This window comes from Schistocerca nitens, chromosome 8 (genome assembly GCF_023898315.1).
Source record: "Schistocerca nitens isolate TAMUIC-IGC-003100 chromosome 8, iqSchNite1.1, whole genome shotgun sequence".
Lineage (NCBI taxonomy): Eukaryota > Metazoa > Arthropoda > Insecta > Orthoptera > Acrididae > Schistocerca > Schistocerca nitens.
Genome location: NC_064621.1, coordinates 22,364,940 through 22,388,250, shown reverse-complemented (window position 1 = coordinate 22,388,250; position 23,311 = coordinate 22,364,940). Strand labels below are relative to the sequence as shown.

General features: G+C 39.2%; 1 protein-coding gene across 1 annotated transcript in view; it reads left to right on the top strand.

The window, feature by feature from the left end:
• Positions 1-23,311, top strand: part of LOC126198519 (fibrillin-2-like) — a 732,236-nt gene that overhangs the window by 472,746 nt on the left and 236,179 nt on the right. Inside the window, exons 21-23 of the mRNA XM_049934905.1 lie at positions 2,604-2,729; positions 11,092-11,217; positions 12,061-12,186. Coding sequence (XP_049790862.1) covers positions 2,604-2,729; positions 11,092-11,217; positions 12,061-12,186 — 378 coding nt within the window. The remainder of the gene's footprint in view (positions 1-2,603; positions 2,730-11,091; positions 11,218-12,060; positions 12,187-23,311) is intronic.

Here is a 23,311-nt window from a genome sequence, read left to right as displayed (position 1 = left end):
CAGATGGGGACAAAACATTTTACTTTAATGTGAAATCCATTCACCCATGGTATAATAGGCCAGAATATTTTATTAATAATGGCTATCCATGTGTGGTGGTTACTTATATAGTGCTGCACACTATTCAGGGCCTTCTGATAGCAAAAATCTAAATAGTTTTTCCTTAATGTCAGTTCATCAGGAATCTGTCACCAACAGTACTTTTGTAGATATTCGTAATATTCAGGCACTTATAGTTCATACAATACAATGTTTGCACCAACAATAATGGAGCACAAATTATGGAAAAATTCATTTGCAGAATTTGGAGTCTTTTGCAGCTACATCAATAACATTTGCTTCTTAGAGGATTGTTCTGCTTTGTTCTTCCTGTGTGCATCACTGTGTATATGTTGCTAGAGTTGGACTTGATAGAGCTCTGGTATTGCATGCTCAACATAGAACAATCTCTCCATCAGTAGTGAAATGTTGTCCATCGTAACCCAAGATCTTAAATTAGATGATAATTTTGATACAACAGGACGCCTCTTGAGCACTGAGATCAACTCTTAAAAGTACTATTTAGCAAAATTTTCTTGGTGCACATATTCCCTAGCTCTTAATCGGTAGAAGTCACTATTAATTGGAAAACTTCTGGCCAATACCCTGTTGTTTGCCCATTGCCAATCTTAACAGCATACAAAGGTGTTTACTAAACACAATAGTGCCACTGCAATGCTACACACAATATTATTATTATTATATCTGCTTTGTTTTTGAGAATAGTCATTCTGAATATTAGAAAATTAAACTGAAGCATGTCCTTAATCCAACTACCAAGTGCAATTAATCACATTTTATTGTAGAAGAGCATGATTTTATCAGAAATTATACTTCCTGTATTCAACTTCTGTGGTAGGTCAGATCCAAATATTTTTCCAAGGGAGCTTCCTTATGAGGGAGGGTGTGGGAAAATATAAAAGTGTAAAAAAGTAATAATATGGTATTTTATGTAGGCTAAAGTTAAAATATGTAAGATATAATTACAGAGAAATATGTAACACTAGAATGAAATATATCAATGCTGGTATTACAGTTTGTGAATATTTACTCTTTTCACATGCGTAGTAGTAACAAAGGAATAGAACACATATTTACATAAAAATCCAGCCTCTAATTATGTCATAATCCCCAAACTGTGGTGTGTGTGCCAAAATCAGATGATAAGCCATAAACTACTCATATATTTTGCCATTGTTTTGTGACTGTTTCAGACTTGATGATTTTCATTGTGGTTGATGCCTGTTTTTTGAGATGTATTCATTACTAGCGCTCTTTTGCTTCTTTAATAACATATGGTATATCATGTTGCAATGTCTGGTATAATTTTGCATTTCTAATGATACAGGAATTTGTTATCATATTAATCCAAAAATCAGCAAATTTTTATGCCAGTTTTAATCCAGATTTTGTTACCAGCTGGTTTTAATCATTTTGCTTAATAGGTAAAGTTAGATCAAAATAATAATTATATGTTTCATGAAATATGTTCAGCATAATGTTTACATCTGTTTCATTGAGCACTTCATCCCATTTTCCCTGGCTTAGTAGATATCAGAAGTTTGTAAACCTACTGATGTCCCTGCATAACACATTTTGATGAGTGCCCTTTTTTCTGGACATAGTTCCATTGTTAATAACAAAGCCTCATTATCACTGCAGCCCATATTTAGTACTTTAGTATTGTATGGAGTGTAAGTGTGTTGAATAAAAATCTTGTCTAACATATAATCACCATACATGCATGCACACACACACACACACACACACACACACACACACACACACACACACACACTACACAGTAAGAATACATATGGGAATTGCCAGTTTCCTAACAGCGAACATAGGAACAGTTGAAGATTTGCTACATTTTAATGTATTACTACTTGACTGATGCAGTGACACAATGAGTGAAATGTTTCAAGTTTAGTAGAATGAAATTATTAAACATCTGCACAGAACTTGACTCCTGAATAGCAAGGCAGGGATGAGGTTTCACAAACGATATATGACCAATGGGACTGTCAGTCCTCAGAGATGTCACTTAGATGAGATGTGCAAAGAAATGCGCGTTTTCAGCCTGCAATCTGCTTTTTATTAGCTCTCCTTGGTCACAAGGCTCTGATGTGGAGTGGCTGTATTTGGAGTATGGCATTAGCTGTCGAGTGTGACTGTGCTCTGTATAAGACACTCCCAATGGATAAGTTGTGTATCATTTGAACTTCCATTGACGCAGTGGTGTATCACTTACTCCACTGCAAACTGGCACATTTTTGGAGGTGTTATGCCTTCACTGGGATCATGTTTGTTATACACAGTGTCTCTCAGCCACCCCATGTTGTATTCCTACTGCATACATTCTGTCTTAACTTTAGCTGTGCTGATTGCACCATTTTGATTTAAATAAAAAGAGCCTTGTTACACAATAATGCCCTTACCCAAGACCATATTTCCAATTATGGACTCTATCATTTGCTCTTAATTTAATTTAGACTGACTTGTTTACTACATAGGATTATAGCATTTCTCAAAATTATGTTTGCTAATATCTGTGTGGACAGACATTGATGAATGCAGCATCATGCATGGTGTATGTGGTGATGGAGAATGCCGCAACACACCTGGGAACTTCGTTTGTGACTGCAAGCCTGGCTACGAGAGTACCATGATGATGCAGGTGTGCATGGGTAAGCAGTTGCTTAGCATGTGCTAAAATAGAAGTGCATATTCTCTAACACACCTTATTCTTAATTTAGTTTATATTGTTGTGTAAAAATATTGTCATTTTTTAACAAATACACTTTTTTCTGTTGGTCTGACATGTAATATCTCACTAATAATGTAGAAAGTACATTATAAATGATACGACATTCTGATTCATCTTGTGTATTGTCAAATACATATCTCAATATTCACAACAATGTAAGAATGAGATTACTGTGAATACAGTTACAGTTGGTGTGGAACAGCTTGACAGAAGCAGAGATATAAGTAAACATTCTTTTATGCATTTCATAAAATGTGAGAATCCTCTCAAGCAATTAAGAACATCTTGATATGAAACAAGTATGTACTAGCTCAAGTGAAAGAATTGTAGATGTGTTGTGTGTACCAAATTTAGCCTCTTCAGACGCAATCAAGACCTCACTTAAACAGACTCGTTTCTGATGCATACTAAAATATATCACCTAATTTTACAATATTGCTGGCTCCAGAGAGGAAAATGATTTGTAGTGCCCTCAAATAATAATAATAAAAGTTGATAGTCAAACTCTAAATTCAAAGCCCTTCTTTCCTGGTAGACAACAAAATCTCATGTCAGATTACTTTGCTCATAGCATTATTTCGTATTGTGTTATGAAAGTCTACAAAAGTATCCAGTGAACTTTTGTAGTACAGTCCCAGTTATTTTATTTTATGAGAATAAATTTCCCATACTTTGTACTATGTTTTAGCCTTCAAAATCACAGCTCTATCACTTTCATAGTGTTTTTCTGCAACCAGGCATGATCATCTTCATCCATGAAAAATACTTGCTCATTCATCCATAAATTCTCATGTGAATACTAGGAAAACTTAATGACTATACAGAGGCTTTTCAAGAAATTTGAGGAATATGCAGCTTACACTCCCTTTTGATGAAAATAACAGCCATCGGTTTCTCCTTGCCAGATCAGGAGTATTCAGATAGTGACATATGCACCCCCTTTAAAAACACTTGCTGTTTGTGATTGGGAAATGTTGCAGTGAACCTAGGTTTTGTCCAGCAAAACTCATACACAGTCAAGCATATTCTCAGAAACATTAAATAGAATGTTTGACTTTAGCAGCCTCTAAATCTGTTAATTTCTTACCAACATATGAACTAAGTAATATTAATTGGAACAGAACAATTAGTTTTCTTGACATGATCACTGAAAAGTCCACTGCAACTGCTAAGTAGAGAGCAAACCTTAAGTAAATTCAGGGACGCACTGCTACAATTGTAGTTGGTCAGAATAGCTCATATAAAATAGTAACAGATATACTTAAATGGGAACTGTGAGAAAAAATCACCATGTTATTCTCTTGAAACTGTAGTAAGTAAATCTAGAGAAGTGGTATTCAAGCTAAGACCATGCAACATTTCTATCATGTGTAACATAATAATAATGTCAGAGAGATTAGGGCATATACAGAGCATACACACTGTCATATGTACAAATATATCTTACTGTGAGCGGTTAGGTGTACTAATAGGACATCCTTTTTATATTCACTCTACGACCAAATTTGTTGTTAATGACAAAAGTAACTTCCATAATTGTAGTGGCGAAAGTGTTCCTTTTAGGCTCTGAGATGCCAAAACCACATGACTTAAACTTTTAGCACGTCAGAGAATAATAGGCACATCTTCATATTAAGAAATCTGTCATATGTTCACATTGACAATGGCTGTAAAGTTTTCAGTGGAAATATCAGAAGAGAAGGTAATTATGTCCTGGATGCATGCACAAAAATGATAGTCTGTCTGCTGTATATATTTTTTTCAGTTAGAAGAGAAAATTCTAATGTGCATATGAAGATAGTATAGTTTGAAGAGTTAGTTGGTTAGCAATAAATCATAGCACATGCTACATATAGTTTAAAATGATACATAGTGGCATTTGTGAAACTAATAAAATGTTGTTTCCTGTGAGATGCTGTAATGGGCAGACTGAATTGCATCCTCTCACCCACTTTCTGTTTATCTTGTGCATGTCTTTTCATGTTTTCTGAACAGTCACAAGTTTATTGAAAATCTGTTGTCATATTTTGCCCTTATTGTTCCCCAATAAAAGGTTTGGTATTGGTTTTACTCTTGCCTTTACTCTTGCCTTGAGTGCTATTTTATTTTTCATAATTACTGTAAGAGTATTGGTTTTTCCCTGTGACCTATATTTTGTATGTTTAAGAGTATATGTGGAAAAATTTGAAATATCTAGCTGAAGTGAAAGGAACAGCATGTCTTCTGCAATGTTGTCCTTCACTGAAAAAATTTGTTAGTATTTTGAGTTAATGACTGGAGGGCACATTCTTCTTACTTTCTAAATACATGTTCCCCTTTGCTACTTTTCATTTTTATAGACTATTTTCTTTGCTTGGTTGTATAACTTTTTGCCCTCTTTATGTGTGGCCTCTATCATTAATTCATTATTATTATTATTATTGTTTTATTTTTCAAGCTCACAGAAGCACTCTCATATTCATTTGTACAACAATTTAGAATTTTGGTGTATCATTGATATTTTTGTTACATCATTTTTTAACTCATAAAAGGGAACACTTTTTGCTCGATATCATACATAACTATTTAAGTAAGTGGAACAAAATTTGATATATGTTAAAGTAATATTAATGTTATTGACTGCTAAGCACTGTTTAACTGTCCATCTGATACTTATAGGTTTCATCAAGGAAGTTTTAACAAAGTACCAAATTTATATCAGTTCACATAGTACTGTGGAAGATATTGTTTTAAAAGGGTTAGCTGGCAGTATCTCTGCATGTCTCTATATATAATTTATATCTAAAAACAAAGATGATGTGACTTACCGAACGAAAGCACTGGCAGGTCGATAGACACACAAACATACACACAAAATTCAAGCTTTCGCAACAAACTGTTGCCTCATCAGGGAAGAGGGAAGGAGAGGGAAAGACGAAAGGATGTGGGTTTTAAGGGAGAGGGTAAGGAGTCATTCCAATCCCGGGAGCGGAAAGACTTACCTTAGGGGGAAAAAAGGACAGGTATACACTCGCACACACACACACACACACACATATCCATCCGCACATACACAGACACAAGCAGACATTTGTAAAGGCAAAGAGTTTGGGCAGAGATGCCAGTCGAGGCAGAAGTACAGAGGCAAAGATGTTGTCGAAAGACAGGTGAGGTATGAGCGGCGGCAAATTGAAATTAGCGGAGATTGAGGCCTGGCGGATAACGAGAAGAGAGGATATACTGAAGGGCAAGTTCCCATCTCTGGAGTTCTGACAGGTTGGTGTTGTGGGAAGTATCCAGATAACCCAGACGGTGTAACACTGTGCCAAGATGTGCTGGCGTGCACCAAGGCATGTTTAGCCACAGGGTGATCCTCATTACCAACAAACACTGTCTGCCTGTGTCCATTGATGCGAATGGACAGTTTGTTGCTGGTCATTCCCACATAGAAAGCTTCACAGTGTAGGCAGATCAGTCGGTAAATCACGTGGGTGCTTTCACACGTGGCTCTGCCTTTGATCGTGTACACCTTCCAGGTTACAGGACTGGAGTAGGTGGTGGTGGGAGGGTGCATGGGACAGGTTTTACACCGGGGGCAGTTACAAGGGTAGGAGCCAGAGGGTAGGGAAGGTGGTTTGGGGATTTCATAGGGATGAACTAACAGGTTACGAAGGTTAGGTGGACGGCGGAAAGACACTCTTGGTGGAGTGGGGAGGATTTCATGAAGGATGGATCTCATTTCAGGGCAGGATTTGAGGAAGTCGTATCCCTGCTGGAGAGCCACATTCAGAGTCTGATCCAGTCCCGGAAAGTATCCTGTCACAAGTGGGGCACTTTTGGGGTTCTTCTGTGGGAGGTTCTGGGTTTGAGGGGATGAGGAAGTGGCTCTGGATATTTGCCAGGTGGGGAGGGTAGTTGCGGGATGCGAAAGCTGTTTTCAGGTTGTTAGTGTAATGGTTCAGGGATTCCGGACTGGAGCAGATTCATTTGCCACGAAGACCTAAGCTGTAGGGAAGGGACCGTTTGATGTGGAATGGGTGGCAGCTGTCATAATGGAGGTACTGTTGCTTGTTGGTGGGTTTGATGTGGACGGCCGTGTGAAGCTGGCCATCGGACAGGTGGAGGCCAACGTCAAGGAAAGTGGCATGGGATTTGGAGTAGGACCAGGTGAATCTGATGGAACCAAAGGAGCTAAGGTTGGAGAGGAAATTCTGGAGTTCTTCTTCACTGTGAGTCCAGATCATGAAGAGGTCATCAATAAAGCTGTACCAAACTTTGGGTTGGCAGGCCTGGGTAACCAAGAAGGCTTCCTCTAGGCGACCCATGAATAGGTTGGCGTACGAGGGGGCCATCCTGGTACCCATGGCTGTTCCCTTTAATTGTTGGTATGTCTGGCCTTCAAAAGTGAAGAAGTTGTGGGTCAGGACCCAGTTCCTCAAATCCTGCCCTGAAATGAGATCCATCCTTCATGAAATCCTCCCCACTCCACCAAGAGTGTCTTTCCGCCGTCCACCTAACCTTCGTAACCTGTTAGTTCATCCCTATGAAATCCCCAAACCACCTTCCCTACCCTCCGGCTCCTACCCTTATAACCGCCCCCGGTGTAAAATCTGTCCCATGCACCCTCCCACCACCACCTACTCCAGTCCTGTAACCCGGAAGGTGTACACAATCAAAGGCAGAGCCACGTGTGAAAGCACCCACGTGATTTACCAACTGACCTGCCTACACTGTGAAGCTTTCTATGTGGGAATGACCAGCAACAAACTGTCCATTTGCATGAATGGACACAGGCAGACAGTGTTTGTTGGTAATGAGGATCACCCTGTGGCTAAACATGCCTCGGTGCATGCCAGCACATCTTGGCACAGTGTTACACCGTCCGGGTTATCTGGATACTTCCCACAACACCAACCTGTCAGAACTCCAGAGATGGGAACTTGCCCTTCAGTATATCCTCTCTTCTCGTTATCCGCCAGGCCTCAATCTCCGCTAATTTCAATTTGCCTCCGCTCATACCTCACCTGTCTTTCAACAACATCTTTGCCTCTGTACTTCTGCCTCGACTGACATCTCTGCCCAAACTCTTTGCCTTTACAAATGTCTGCTTGTGTCTGTGTATGTGCGGATGGATATGTGTGTGTGTATGTGTGTGCGAGTGTATACCTGTCCTTTTTTCCCCCTAAGGTAAGTCTTTCCGCTCCCGGGATTGGAATGACTCCTTACCCTCTCCCTTAAAACCCACATCCTTTCGTCTTTCCCTCTCCTTCCCTCTTCCCTGATGAGGCAACAGTTTGTTGCGAAAGCTTGAATTTTGTGTGTCTGATTGTGTTTGTTTGTGTGTCTATCGACCTGCCAGCGCTTTTGTTCGGTAAGTCACATCATCTTTGTTTTTAGATATATTTTTCCCACGTGGAATGTTTCCCTCTATTATATCTATATATAATTTGTAAGATACATATTTAAAAGTTGTTTCTTACCAAATTCTTTTTAGACTAATGTCAACAAAGACTTTGGCAAAATGGATAACTTTAAGCATGCTCCAAAATAACAGCGTTTTGTCTGATGATGAGTATTTTCTAAAACAAATGGAAAAAAAACTGAATGTTATTGATTTCATAAAATTTAAAAACTAAAATTTATTTTCAACTGTCTTCAGAATTCATTTATTTTCAAGATATTGAAAAGATATTTCCTTTCTACCTGTAACACAGGCTGTGTAGTAAAATGGAAGAAATTGATTTTTTTATTTCAGAAATTTGGGTAAAGATGTGCTTTCTGTAATGTTCATACTATGTCTTCACTTTCATCAAAAGGAAATTTCTCTTGAGAAAACTATAAAATTATGAGACAGAAATGCTGATTATCACTTACCTTCAGGAGAAATGTCAGTACTGCTAATAGATAGATATAAAAATACATACACTAATCTAGCTTTCTGAAATAATAGCATTACTAACATTTTTAGTAATTTTACATTTCTTTATGGTTTTTGAGAAAGCTCCTACTAAATGTATGGCCAAATTATAAGTCTCTTTCACTTCATTTCTGTAATATGTATAGTGAACTCTCATTAGCACATTTTTGAAGGCACCAAAGATTTTGAATTTCATAAGCAGAATAAAATACTACTGAAAAATACCTAATTTGTTAATGACAATTTTTTAAATTAATGCGGAATTAAGGGTACCATATTTGGATATTTAGGATAATTCAAAGTGCATGTTTTCAAGAACACATTCAGAATATCACATCTAGTAAGTGAATAGTGGTTGTCATTTCGACAAACTGTCGATACATCATACATCTTTGCCTGACTACACTATAATGTAATAAAGTACAGTATGTAGTCCTCTCTTTACAGAGATTTGACTTTTGTCCCAATTTTAATATTGTATTGTCCATCTTAATACGTTCATCACTTCTTTGTCAACTTCAAAACTCAACACATACTGCTTAACTGTGTCCATTTCTTCAGTAGCATTTGATATTGTAAGAACTGCCAAAGGCTTTGTTTCATCCTGATCTTTCCATTCATCTTGTTTCTCTGCCGTCTGCTCCTGCAACATCAATTTTCATGGGCTGACAAATGGCAATAGCTTTGTCACATTCAACATAAACATCGGAGTTAAGGTAGTCGGTGTTTCCTGCTTGCCCCATTATTTGCTACCATTCTTCAGCTGCAATTCCTTTATTTTCTAGTGTGATGTCTTCTGTAAGTATCTGATGAAAGCCGGACTTCTTAAAGAAGTTTGAGATTGTGCTATCTTGCACAGAATCCCAGGCACTTCATACAAAATGTGTAACATCCAAAATCATTACCTTTCTTATTGTAGCATGAAAACAGGCCAGCCTCTTCTGTACAAGAATCTTCCTGTATTTTTGTTTCAGGCATTTTGTAGTGCCTTGGATGAGTGGATGAAGCTGGCTTGTACATTTATAGTATGTAGATATGACTTAACATTGAGGAAGTGCTGCACATGCAAGATAAAATAGTTAGCCCACTAAAAATAACGTTAAAAATAGTATTGGGACAATACCATCCTATGATTGGTGAAAGAGTATTTTTCCATGATTGAACAGTGTCAATGCTCATGCTTCCAGCCTCACCTTGAACACATTTGTTCTATAAATAATGTTGGTTTTGTGCCTTTCAATCCACCCATAAGTGAGTCCAATCTTGTATGCAAAGTGTTTTGCTTTAGTATGAATCACAGTACCATCAGTTGTAATATTTGAAGCATGAGCTTGTTTTACCCACTTCAATAGCACATTTTCCTGTTCTGAAAACTAACCTTCTTGCACTCATTTTAGTGTGCAATTTCCTCCTTCTAAACATAATGTTTCAATTATTTTTCATTTGCTTGCTATTTTATTTAATGTTGATGGGGAAATGTTCAGTTTTCGTGCACCATCATGTGTGAATTTTTGCCCACTTCCTGAATAATGTTCCACTTTCCTTCATTTGTTAACTGTCTCACTGTCTTTTTGTCCATGACATATCAGTATACTGTTTGACACTAAAATATTCAGACTAAAAGTCAGTCAGATGAGCACCAATAACTGAGTTACATGCTAATAAATATTCAGTTTATTCTTTGTTTGATACAAATTCAGCCTTGCCTCTGATCTGTACTTTTTGGCAGAACTTGCAAGTCATCAGAGCTACTGTAAACATGTATGAACTACTTGTGCATGTAATTTCTGCCATAGCAAACGATCTAACAATAATATGGAAAGGATAGATTTATACTGACCACAGCTCCAGTGCACACAGACAGTGGCCATGTGTGTGTGTGAGTTGTGTTTCTGTGACTGTGTGTATGTTTTTTATTTCGGGAGAAGGGCTTTGTCTGAAAACTTATAATTTTAGCAGTCTTTTCCATTGTGCCTGCATGTGACATTGTGCCACCTCTATGTGGTGAGTAGCAAGCTGTCCTTTTGATATTCTTGTTATTCCATACAGGACTTACCATTGTCTGCTTTTGCCTAAGTTGCCAGCACTGAACAGCATTGTGTATCCCCATGTTTTCTCACCCTATGGCTATGAATGTCATACTCCCATCACTCTCAAAACCCTAGGCAGCAAAAGTTGCAGTGGCCAAACAGTACTCATACTGTCAAATTTGATTTTGCTAATCTGAGAGAGGATGTGTAAACAAGTCATTTTAATGCAGTTTGGATTGAGACTTCCAAAAATTGACATACAATGCAAGAAAATGTGGTAATGAGGGACATACTAATGAGATTCAACTGTATTTGTGCTATGTCACACATTTATTGAGCACATTGTCTTTCTTCAGATATTGATGAATGCCAACGGACACCAGGGTTGTGCAGAGGTGGTGTATGTGTGAATACTCCAGGGAGCTTCCGGTGTGAATGTCCTCCAGGCCATGAACTTGCACCAGACAAGCAGTCGTGCAAAGGTGAGTGAGGCATTTGTAAATGTTTGTCACCCAGTTGAATCAGTTTCTGAAATTAGTGCTCCATACTTTTTAATGCATTTCTGGACTGTGATTCATAATGGATGGAAATTTAGGAATTAATCTTTCTGATTTTCCATTTCACTTTTTATTCCTCATCTCATGCAACAAATTTAATTATTATTATTATTATTATAACCACTGTTATTATTATTATTATTATTATTATTATTACTACTACTACTACTACTACTACTGTTGCAACAACATCCTAGTAGTTCTGAACATGTCAGATATATTGTTTTTGTATGTTAGATATATTAGCATTCACCTATTCAGCCAGTCTGAACCTGCTTTGATAGTACTTCACTATTCCAAGTGAAGAATCCAACCCCTATCATGATGGCAGTTGTATTTCATGTCCTTTGTAAAGAAAAAAGAACAAATGGTTGTGTTCTGTGTAAGTTGATTAGACCAGCATTTCTCAACTGCCATGTCGCAAATACATGTAAACTGTGTCACTAGATTGTTAATTACTTCTAATCTTCCACAGATAAAATATCTAGAACATAAAAAACTTGACACCTAATCATTTCCTTTCAGTAGCCCAGTTTGCAAAAAATTCCCCATCATTATATGTATGACAAAAAAATATGTCATATGTGGTTTATTTGTTTACTTTTTTTAATGTACCAAAAAAATCACCTGTAGGGGTGTCCCTAAAGTTAGAAACATACTGTGGTATGCCCGAAAGGATAAAAGGCTGAGAAATGTGGGGTTAGGGAAAGAAAAAAAACATTAGAAGAACTGTGTTCCGTGTGTTAATAAAACTTTAAAATTTTATAGATATTGATGAGTGTTCACGCACGAGTGGCATCTGTTCAAATGGTGTATGTGAAAACATGATGGGAACCTACCAGTGTGTTTGTGATGATGGTTACCAGCAGACTGGTCTGAAGCTGCACTGTGAAGGTAATCAAATCTTACTTATAATTCCATTTTTCAGACACGGGTACCATTATACTAATTGACTATAATTCAGCTTTACTCATAACTTTTTTTTTTTTTTCATTGCGGCAAGGAGATTTCCAATGGTAAATTCTATAGCAAATATTGCCTTACATCTAATTTTTAATTGTAACAGTGGATGCTCATCTAAATCCCAGTTGCTATAAGGAATAGATGGCTCTGTTGTGGCAGATAAACACATAAAAATAAAATAAAAAATAAAAAAAGAAAGTAAGGAAAGTGGCTCTTCTTTCTGATTTGTTAATTTGTTTATTTGTCGGTCCTTTCCCAAATGTCAGCAACTTGTAGTCAGAGGATAGGCTACTTCTCTCTTTCAAATTGTCCAAATGTTGATTCTTTGTTTCCTGTGAATATAAACAGTACAGAAGTCTTTCAGTGACAATTTTATCTTTCATTCTAAATGATAACAAGTAAAGACAAAATTATTGGAGTAACAGATAAATGTTTTAAATAGATCTGATACAACACAGGAATACAACAAAGCAAAAATTACCTCTGTGTAGTTTCCAGATCACCTTATTCCTACACTGTGGGAAAAACTAGATTTTTAGTCCAATAATAACAAACAAAATGAGTAAAGAGACAACTCACCACATAATTGGTATATAGAGTGATGAATAGGGACATGATCAATGTACTGAAGGTTGTTGCTTGATTTACGAACTTGTGACATGAGTAGCAGCGCTGCAAGAATATAGCTTGTGTGGTGGTGGTTGAGGTGCACACGCATAAGTGCACTCTTTAAGAAGAATGCAGGTTCAAAAGCTGAGCCACATTATTTAGTTTGTTTTACAAGTATCTATGGCAAATGATTTCTTTTCTCATTGTACTGTTTCTATTCCATCTAGTACTTCCTGTTGTTGTTGTTGTTGTTGTTGTTGTGGTCTTCAGTCCTGAGACTGGTTTGATGCAGCGCTCCATGCTACTCTATCCTGTGCAAGCTTCTTCATCTCCCAGTACCTACTGCAGCCTACATCCTTCTGAATCTGCTTAGTGTCTTCATCTCTTGGTCTCCCTCTACGATTTTTACCCTCCACGCTGCCCTCCAATACTAAATTGGTGATCCCTCGATGTCTCAGAACATGTCCTACCAACCGATCCCTTCTTCTAGTCAAGTTGTGCCACAAGCTCCTCTTCTCCCCAATTCTATTCAATACCTCCTCATTAGTTATATGATCTACCCATCTAATCTTCAGCATTCTTCTGTAGCACCACATTTCGAAAGCTTCTATTCTCTTCTTGTCTAAACTATTTATCGGCCACGTTTCACTTCCATACATGGCTATACTCCATACCAATACTTTCAGAAACAACTTCCTGACACTTAAATCTACACTCAATGTCAACAAATTTCTCTTCTTCAGAAACGCTTTCCTTGCCATTGCCAGTCTACATTTTATATCCTCTCTACTTCGACCATCATCAGTTATTTTGCTCCCCAAATAGCAAAACTCCTTTACTACTTTAAGTGTCTCATTTCCTAATCTAATTCCCTCAGCATCACCCGAATTAATTTGACTACATTCCATTATCCTCGTTTTGCTTTTGTTGATGTTCATGTTATACCCTCCTTTCAAGACACTGTCCATTCCGTTCAACTGCTCTTCCAAGACCTTTGCTGTCTCTGACAGAATTACAATGTCATCGGCGAGCCTCAAAGTTTTTATTTCTTCTCCATGGATTTTAATTCCTACTCCATACTTTTCTTTTGTTTCCTTTACTGCTTGCTCAATATACACATTGAATAACATCGGGGAGAGGCTACAACCCTGTCTCACTCCCTTCCCAACCACTGCTTCCCTTTCATGCCCCTCGACTCTTATAACTGCCATCTGGTTTCTGTACAAATTGTAAATAGCCTTTCGCTCCCTTTATTTTACCCCTGCCACCTTCAGAATTTGAAAGAGAGTATTCCAATCAACATTGTCAAAAGCTTTCTCTAAGTCTACAAATGCTAGAAACGTAGGTTTGCCTTTCCTTAATCTTTCTTCTAAGATAAGTCATAGGCTCAGTATTCCCTCACGTGTTCCAACATTTCTACTGAATCCAAACTGATCTTCCCCGAGGTTGGCTTCTATCAGTTTTCCATTTGTCTGTAAAGAATTCACGTTAGTATTTTGCAGCTGTGACTTATTAAACTGATAGTTTGGTAATTTTCACATCTGTCAACACCTGCTTTCCTTGGGATTGGAATTATTATATTCTTCTTGAAGTCTGAGGGTATTTCGCCTGTCTCATACATCTTGCTCACCAGATGGTAGAGTTTTGTCAGGACTGGCTCTCCCAAGGCTGTCAGTAGTTCTAATGGAATGTTGTCTACACCGGGTGACTTGTTTCGACACAGGTCTTCCAGTGCTCTGTCAAACTCTTCACGCAGTATCGTATCTCCCCTTTCATCTTCATCTACATCCTCTTCCATTTCCATAATATTGTCCTCAAGTACCTCACCCTTGTATAGACCCTCTATATACTCCTTCCACCTTTCTGCTTTCCCTTCTTAGCTTAGAACTGGGTTTCCATCTGAGCTCTTGATATTCATACAAGTGGCTCTCTTTTCTCCAAAGGTCTTTTTAATTTTCCTGTAGGCTGTATCTATCTTACCCCTAGTGAGATAAGCCTCTACATCCTTACATTTGTCCTCTAGCCATCCCTGCTTAGCCATTTTACACTTCCTGTCAATCTCATTTTTGAGACGTTTGTATTCCTTTTTGCCTGCTTTATTTACTGCATTTTTATATTTTCTACTTTCATCAATTAAATTCAATATTTCTTCTGTTACCCAAGGATTTCTACTAGCCCTCGTCTTTTTACCTACTTGATCCTCTGCTGCCTTCATTACTTCATCCCTCAGAGCTACCCATTCGTCTTCTACTGTATTTCTTTCTCCCATTCCTATCAACTGTTCCCTTATGCTGTCCCTGAAACTCTGTACAACCTCTGGTTTAGTCAGTTTATCCAGGTCCCATCTCCTTAAATTCCCACCGTTTTGCAGTTTCTTCAGTTTTAATCTACAGTTCATAACCAATAGATTGTGGTCAGAGTCCACATCTGCCCCTGGAAATGTCTTACAATTTAAAACCTGGTTCCTAAATCTCTGTCTTACCATTATTAATCTATCTGATACCTTTTAGTATCTCCAGGGTTCTTCCATGTATACAACCTTCTTTCATGATTCTTAAACCAAGTGTTAGCTATGATTAAGTTATTCTCTGTGCATAATTCTACGAGACGGCTTCCTCTTTCATTTCTTAGCCCCAATCCATATTCACCTGATATGTTTCCTTCTCTCCTTTTCCTACGCTTGAATTCCAGTCACCCATGACTATTAAATTTTCGTCTCCCTTCACTATTTGAATAATTTCTTTTATCTCCTCATACATTTCATCAATTTCTTCGTCATCTGCAGAGCTAGTTGGCATATAAACTTGTACTGCTGTAGTAGGTGTGGCCTGGTGTCTATCTTGGCCACAATAATGCGTTCACTATGCTGTTTGTAGTAGCTTACCCGTACTCCTATTTTTTTTATTCATTATTAAACCTACTCCTTCATTACCCCTATTTGATTTTGTATTTATTACCCTGTATTCACCTGAGCAAAAGTCTTGTTCCTCCTTCCACCGAACTTCACTAATTCCCACTATATTTAACTTTAACCTATCCATTTCCATTTTTAAATTTTCTAGCCTACCTGCCCGATTAAGGGATCTGACATTCCACGCTCCGATCCGTAGAACGCCAGTTTTCTTTCTCCTGATAACAACGTCCTCCTGAGTAGTCCCCGCCCGGAGATCCGAATGGGGGACTATTTTAGCCCCGGAATATTTCACCCAAGAGGACGCCATCATCATTTAATCATACAGTAAAGCTGCATGCCTTCAGGAAAAATTACGGCTGTAGATTCCCCTTGCTTTCAGCTGTTCGCAGTACCAGAACAGCAAGGGTATTTTGTTTAGTGTCACAAGGCCAGATCAGTCAATCATCCAGACTGTTGCCCCTGCAACTACTGAAAAGGCTGCTGCCCCTCTTCAGGAAGCACAAGTTTGTCTGGCCTCTCAACAGATACCCCTCCGTTGTGGTTGCACCTACGGTATGGCCATCTGTATCGCTGAGGCACGCAAGCCTCCCCGCCAACGCCAAGGTCCGTGGTTCATGTTATTCTGTTAACTTCCTGTTATTAGATAATTATTCATTCTGTTTTGCACTACTTAGCACTTATAATGTACATAAAACTCTTCCATTCAAGAGCTTGTTAACTGTTCAATAATATTTTATTATTCAAGCAGTTATAATGTACATAAACCTCTTCCATTCAAGAACTTGTTAAATGTTCAGTGATTTTTATTATACACTGCTGTGAGTGTATGGGGATGCATTAGACTGTTGTCTGCAAGACAGCTAAAGCAGCTGCATTAAGAACTCATTTATGAAAGAATGGTTGAGTATTAGCAAAGTAAGTATAATGTAGTTAACAATTAAAGACAAAGAAGCTAAACCTTTATAGATAATAGGTTTGTCTCCTACAGTACAATTTTCCAATGTATTGGTTTATTGAGATGTTATGGATATGATGAAAACTATTTACATGTTGTCGCTCTGCACTGTATACTGTAGTGTTAACAGTTTGATGATTCTATGAAAACAGCATTCGAAATTCAGAATTATATTCATGGTTACATTATTTGGGGGGTGATGAGCAATAGATGAGGGTGGGGGCACACATCATCCATGATGCATGTTGTCAAGCTATATTGCTGCTGACTACAGTGAGGTTCATTTGGCTATGGTACATCAAATTATACGTTGAGTTCTATGAGGGAAGTAATCAGTTTTTTGCGTGTGTTTGGGTGAGAGAGAGAGAGAGAGAGAGAGAGAGAGAGAGAGAGAGAGAGAGTGAGAGTAATGTATAATGGTTGCATTGTTAATGTAATGTTAACGTATTTTTCACTTAGAAAGTGTATTGTAGTTACAAACTGAGTCATTCCACGTCGTGGAGAGTGATCATAACATACACTCATGCTCATAAATTAAGGATAATTGCAGAATGTGGTGCCACACAACATGGCACTACACAAAACTGATGCTAATAGCATAGGCACATAGGGAACACACACAACACTGATCTGTAAGTCCACAGTATTGATGATAAGTTTAGAAAACCGTCCCGAAACACGTGCTACAATACGCCACTGTTTCCTAAGCATGTACCCCAACATCAATATATCAATATGAGATATGATCACCATGCACACGTACACAGGCCACACAACGGGTCGGCATACTCTGGATCAGGTGGTCGTCCAGCTGCTGGGGTATAGCCTCCCATTCTTGCACCAGTGCCTGTCGGAGCTCCTGAAGTGTCCTAGGGATGTGAAGACATGCAGCGATATGTCGACCGAGAGCATCCCAGATGTGCTCAGTGGGGTTTAGGTCTGGCGAACAGGCAGGCCACTCCATCCGCCTGATGTCTCCTGAGACAAGGTACTCCTCCACGATGACAGCTCGATGGGGCCATACATTATCATCCATCAGGAGGAAGTTGGGACCCACTGCACCCCTGAAAAGGTGGGCACACTGGTGCAAAATGATGACCTGATACACCTGACCTGTCACAGTTCCTCTGTCAAAGACATGCAGGGGTATACGTGCACCAATCATAATACCACGACCTCCAAACAGGTCCCTTTCAAAGACATTAAGGGGTTGGTATCTGGTTCCTGGTTCATGCCAGATGAAAACCCGGCTAGAATCACTGTTCAGACTATTCCTGGACTTGTCTGTGAACATAACCTGGGACCACTGTTCCAATTACCATGTACTGTATTCTTGACACCAGGCTTTACGGGCTCTCCTGTGACAAGGGGTGACCTTTCAGGTCTCCGGGCGAATAAACCATGTCTGTTTAGTTGTTTGTAGACTGTGTGTCTGGAGACAACTGTTCCAGTGGCTGCGGTAAGGTCCCGAGCAAGGCTACCTGCAGTACGTCATGGTCATCTGCGGGCACTGATGGTGAGATGTCGGTCTTCTTTTGGTGTTGTACACTGTGGACATCCTATACTGTAGTGCCTGGACACGTTTCCTGTCTGCGGGGATCATTGCCATAATCTTGAGATCACACTTTGTGGCACACTGAGCAGCCTCCAGTTGCCCCAGTATTCTACCCCTCATAACATCATCAAAATGTGTTCTTTGAGGAGCCATTTTCAACACACAGTCACCATTAGCACATCTGAAAACGTCTACACACTTACTCACTGCACCGTACTTTGACATGCACCAACACACCTCTGTGTATGTGGACTGCTGCTAGCGCCGCCGCACGACAACCGCAGGTCAAATGCACCACACAGTCCTACCCCGAGGTTATTGAAACCCACAAACCGCCCACCAGAGCATTGTTTCACCATGTATCAGCATTATCCTTAATTTATGAGCAGGAGTGTAGTATATGGAACATGCAGGTAACTGGTGACACTTTCCAGTATAGTTTTTCTATGGTTTCCAACCAACACTGTTATTCCACTAAGAAAGTAGACTATTAATGTAACTGTCACATTATGTCGACATTTAAACAATTTAATGGGTAGCTGATCAGTCAAAAATATAGTTACAGAATTTAAAGGAAATTTGAATTATCTCTCTTGTTGTTATTTTGTAAAAAATAGTGCTTATTTTGTTAAAAATAGTGCTTTTATCATTTAATATTCTTCTACTAAATAATACTTTTCTAGAAGGATGGTTTCCAGTTTTCCATAGAGCGATCCTAGTTTCTTTGATATGCTTCTGTTTCATTTTTGTTAATTTTCACAGTGCTATATAGTGGTGTCTGTACATGGAGCTGGAAATATAACTTTAAAGAAGAGTAAGATTTAAAAAAAATTCCACATAAAGTAATAAGAAAGAAAGCCTTTGCTAGCAACAGAAGAGCAGTAGTGACAGATATGAAGAGCAGTAATGACAGATATTCCAAGTAGATGCCACTATTCTTCTTCTTCTTCTTCTTCAACCTCTCCTTCAATTTGTTCATTTAGTATAGTAGAGGCCTCTGCATTTGAAGAAGGGAAAATTAAGTTATCTCTGCACATGAAAATTGATAATATATTCAAGTATTTTGTTTCCTTAAGGTGTGCTTTCTTTTACTTATTATATTTAAATATTATTTTCTTTTTCTTTGCCATTTACAATAATATATTATGCCAACACCCACCCAACCTTCAGCCTTCCCTGCCCTTCACTCACTCCCACACTACATATTTCATCCTTTGCAAAATTAAGCCTGTTTAAATATGTTGCCCAATGCTAAACATTCGTTATTTGTTAACTTACTGGTTTTGTTTAGCTAGGGCTCTACAAATAATATTGCTCTTTCATTGTATACTAAACTGCTCCATCTACAAATGTGTGAGTTCAGATGCAAGGGGAGCGGGTAATAAAAAATAAAATAAAAATTATTGGTTGAGAGGAGGGGGACAACAGCCAAAATAGAAGGAGTCTGTTTGAAAATGCACTTCTGTGAAATCAAAATCTGTTGCTGGGCAGTATTCAGTACTGTGTTGTGCTGTGCATTCTGACAGTCTTGGAACCTCCTAGGCACACTATCCACAAGATGACTGAGACATTGCTGCTCAAGTTTGTACCACTCTTTGACAGTGACCATCCTGGTGTGAGGAGTGTTCTTGTAATGACACACTACAAGTTTTGATTGGTCCTAAGCATTCTCAGTTCAGCTCGTACTGCAGGTGTTGTGTCTAGACTAGACAGCCTAGACACAATGAGAGGAAGCCGAAAGGCACGTGCTTTAACTCACGCAGGCTGGCGTGAGGTCTGAAACAGGATACGTAATGAATGCTATACAGAAAAGTACGTAGCTTCTGGAATACTTAACTTTAATCCACATTTGTAGAACATCGCTCTTGATAATACATTAATAGAATCTCAATATCAATTGAATACGGCGCCTTGCTAGGTCATAGCAAATGTAGCTGAAGGCTATGCTAACTATCGTCTCGGCAAATGAGAGCGTATTTGTCAGTAATCCATCTCAGGCAAAGTCGGCTGTACAACTGGGTCGAGTGCCAGGATGTCTCTCTAGACCTGCCGTGTGGTGGCGCTCGGTCTGCAATTACTGACAGTGGCGACACGCGGGTCCGACGTATACTACCAGACCGTGGCCGATTTAAATGCTACCACCTAGCAAGTGTGGTGTCTGGCGGTGACACCACAGCAGGTACTTTTTTAGTTGATCCCTGCTTCCTGGAGGAAGGTGTCCATGATTTGTGAGCAGGTGCCCATATATTGAAAAGGAGCCCATTGGTGAAATGTTGACTGTAGGACTGGACAGTAGGTTGAAGGATCGTGCCCCAACACTGTAGAGTGCTAAAATCACCCTCAATAGTTATGAGAGGCTTCTAACATCTGCACATGATACTGGCTCAAAACAGAAGCAACCCACCTCCGTGCAGAGTCGGTGGGACACCGTGTCTGAGATGCTCAATCATTGCCTACTGTACACTTCTGTGACAATCACCAGGCATCAGAAACATAACTGCTTTCATTGTTGAAGAGAACATGATGCCACTGAAACATGTTCCACTATAAGTGTTCCCTTGCCTCCACTCTTCAGGTATCACGATGCTGGGTGGTTTGTACTGCTGTTAATAATGGATACTTTGAGTTCAGATTGGTTGGGTGGAGACAGTTATGTAGTGTTTGGGTTAACACAGCCTTCAAATAATCATCTTGATGTTGAAGCTCTTTTTTCTGTTTGTGGTTTAAAAATAACATATGTTTTTGAGTGGGGTCCGCCTTTAGCCTTCGAAGTTGCCTCCAGGAAAAGGAAGCCGCAGTTTTGCATACCCTCACTTTTCCCTCACTCAGACACTGACCCCCACCCTCCAATCTTCCCTACAGATTGTATCTATAGATCCAAAATGTCTAATTATAAATACTGTGGTTTTCGATTCCATCCTAAACCAGTTCTCCTCCTCCTCCACCCCCCCCCCTCCCCCTTGCGCCATCCACCCCCTCGCCTGTTATTATGGCATTGTAATACTTTGTATATATGAATAAAAACGACAAGGATCACCATGGTTTGAATTCCATATGAAACGTAAGGTGTCCCTATAACTGACTTTACCAACAAGTTCTCACTTTGGAGGAACACAATAGCTAACTCCCTACATTAGGACAGTGGCTGATAAAGAACCATTGCATCAAATTAAGCTTAAGGTCGATTATTGATTTACTTTTAATTTGTATGAATTTCATTATTGTTTGTAGTAAGTCTCTTGGCAGTAGTGTTATAAAGTGTATGGATTCAGACATTATGTTCTCTGTGATGGATTATCTTCATTTTTGCACAAGATATTCTATAATTTTTTAAATGTAGCGACTATTGGATTTTGACGTTTTTTTAATGTATATGCCCTTTCAGGAAAGGTGAATCATTTTTTGCAGATTCTTTCCAATTTTTTATGTTTTACTTTTCTTAACAAATCTCATAAAGATTAAAATCTTCTGGGTATTATGCCACTCATTGCTAAAAACTAACAACAATGATAAACTAAAACCGACGTTTCGGCCGAATTGCAACGGCCTTCCTCAGGGCACGACTGGTTTTGCGTGGGGATAGGTGCTTCTAAATCAATACGAGAAGAGCAAGAACCATTTACTATCGGGCTAGCCGTGCATTATTAAGGGAGAGGATACAACACTTCTGGAGCTTCATAGACTACGGGGCAACTGTACACCATGCATTTATGGCTGTCAACTACGTTATCAGCGAAGGACTGGGATAACATCAACCGAATAACCCACAACCAGGCCTGCATGGAGGAGGACTTGGTCAGTAGCTGACAGAAAAAGAAATTTGGGGAGCTAACGGTAAACAGACACCAGTCACAGCTAAGTCTGGATACAGCTTGTATCATGGTTAACATCTCGACACAGACCATCAGTGAGGCAGTGATGTCAGTTCTATCCAAAGGGCTAAATTTCGCAGTTATGCCCACAAAGATTCCCACAGAAGAGATCATTCAATCTGTGGAGGTGTCACTCCACGAAGTACCACATGTCGAAGCAGAAAAGATAAGGCAGGAAACTGTAAGAATTTTACAGACAGCAAAACCACCCAGAGCCAATATCACACGTGAAGAAAGACAGGCCATAAAGGAGCACAGGAATAACAAGGATAGTGTGGTCCTACATGTGGACAAAGGAAATGCTACGGTTCTGATGGATGCTTCGGAATATGAAAAGAAGATGGACGAACTGCTATTTACAGAGTATTAAGGAGTGACCCGATGGCGAGGATAGGCAGAAATCTGAAGGCCCTCGTAAAGGACTCGAGAATTGATACTGACACAGCCAAGAGACTAATCACCAAGGTGCCTGTTCCTCTTAGAATCTACAGAGTACCTAAGCTCAATAAGGAGGGTTATCCGCTGAGTCCCATAGTGAACGGAATTGATACACCTACGTATTATGTTGTGAAACATCTGGCACCTAAGTTATGCCGTCTTGTGGGACAAACAGACTCCTACGTGAAAGACTCTTCCCACTTCATACAACTGATTAGGCAACAGCGAATAAAGCCATCAGACATTATGCTCAGTTTTGACATCAAGTCTCTCTTCACTAATGTACCTATTGAAGAGACTATGCGCATTCTACAGGATGGGACCCAACCAGATATCTGTGATCTGATGCGCTTATGCCTGTCATCTACATACTTCACCTGGCGGGGAAGATATTACGAACAGTTAGATGGAATGGCAATGGGTTCCCCGCTCTCCCCTGTAGCTGCGGACATCTTCATGGAAGCCTTTGAGCAAACGGCCGTAGCTTCTGCCTCGTTATGTACCAGTTGTTGGCTACGATGTGTGGATGACACATTCATTATCTGGCCTCACGGTGAAGTGGAATTGTGATACTTCCTCCAGCACTCAAATATGTTGTTGTTGTTGTTGTGGTTTTCAGTCCTGAGACTGGTTTGATGCAGCTCTCCATGCTAATCTATCCTGTGGAAGCTCCTTCATCTCCCAGTACCTACTCCAACCTACATCCTTCTGAA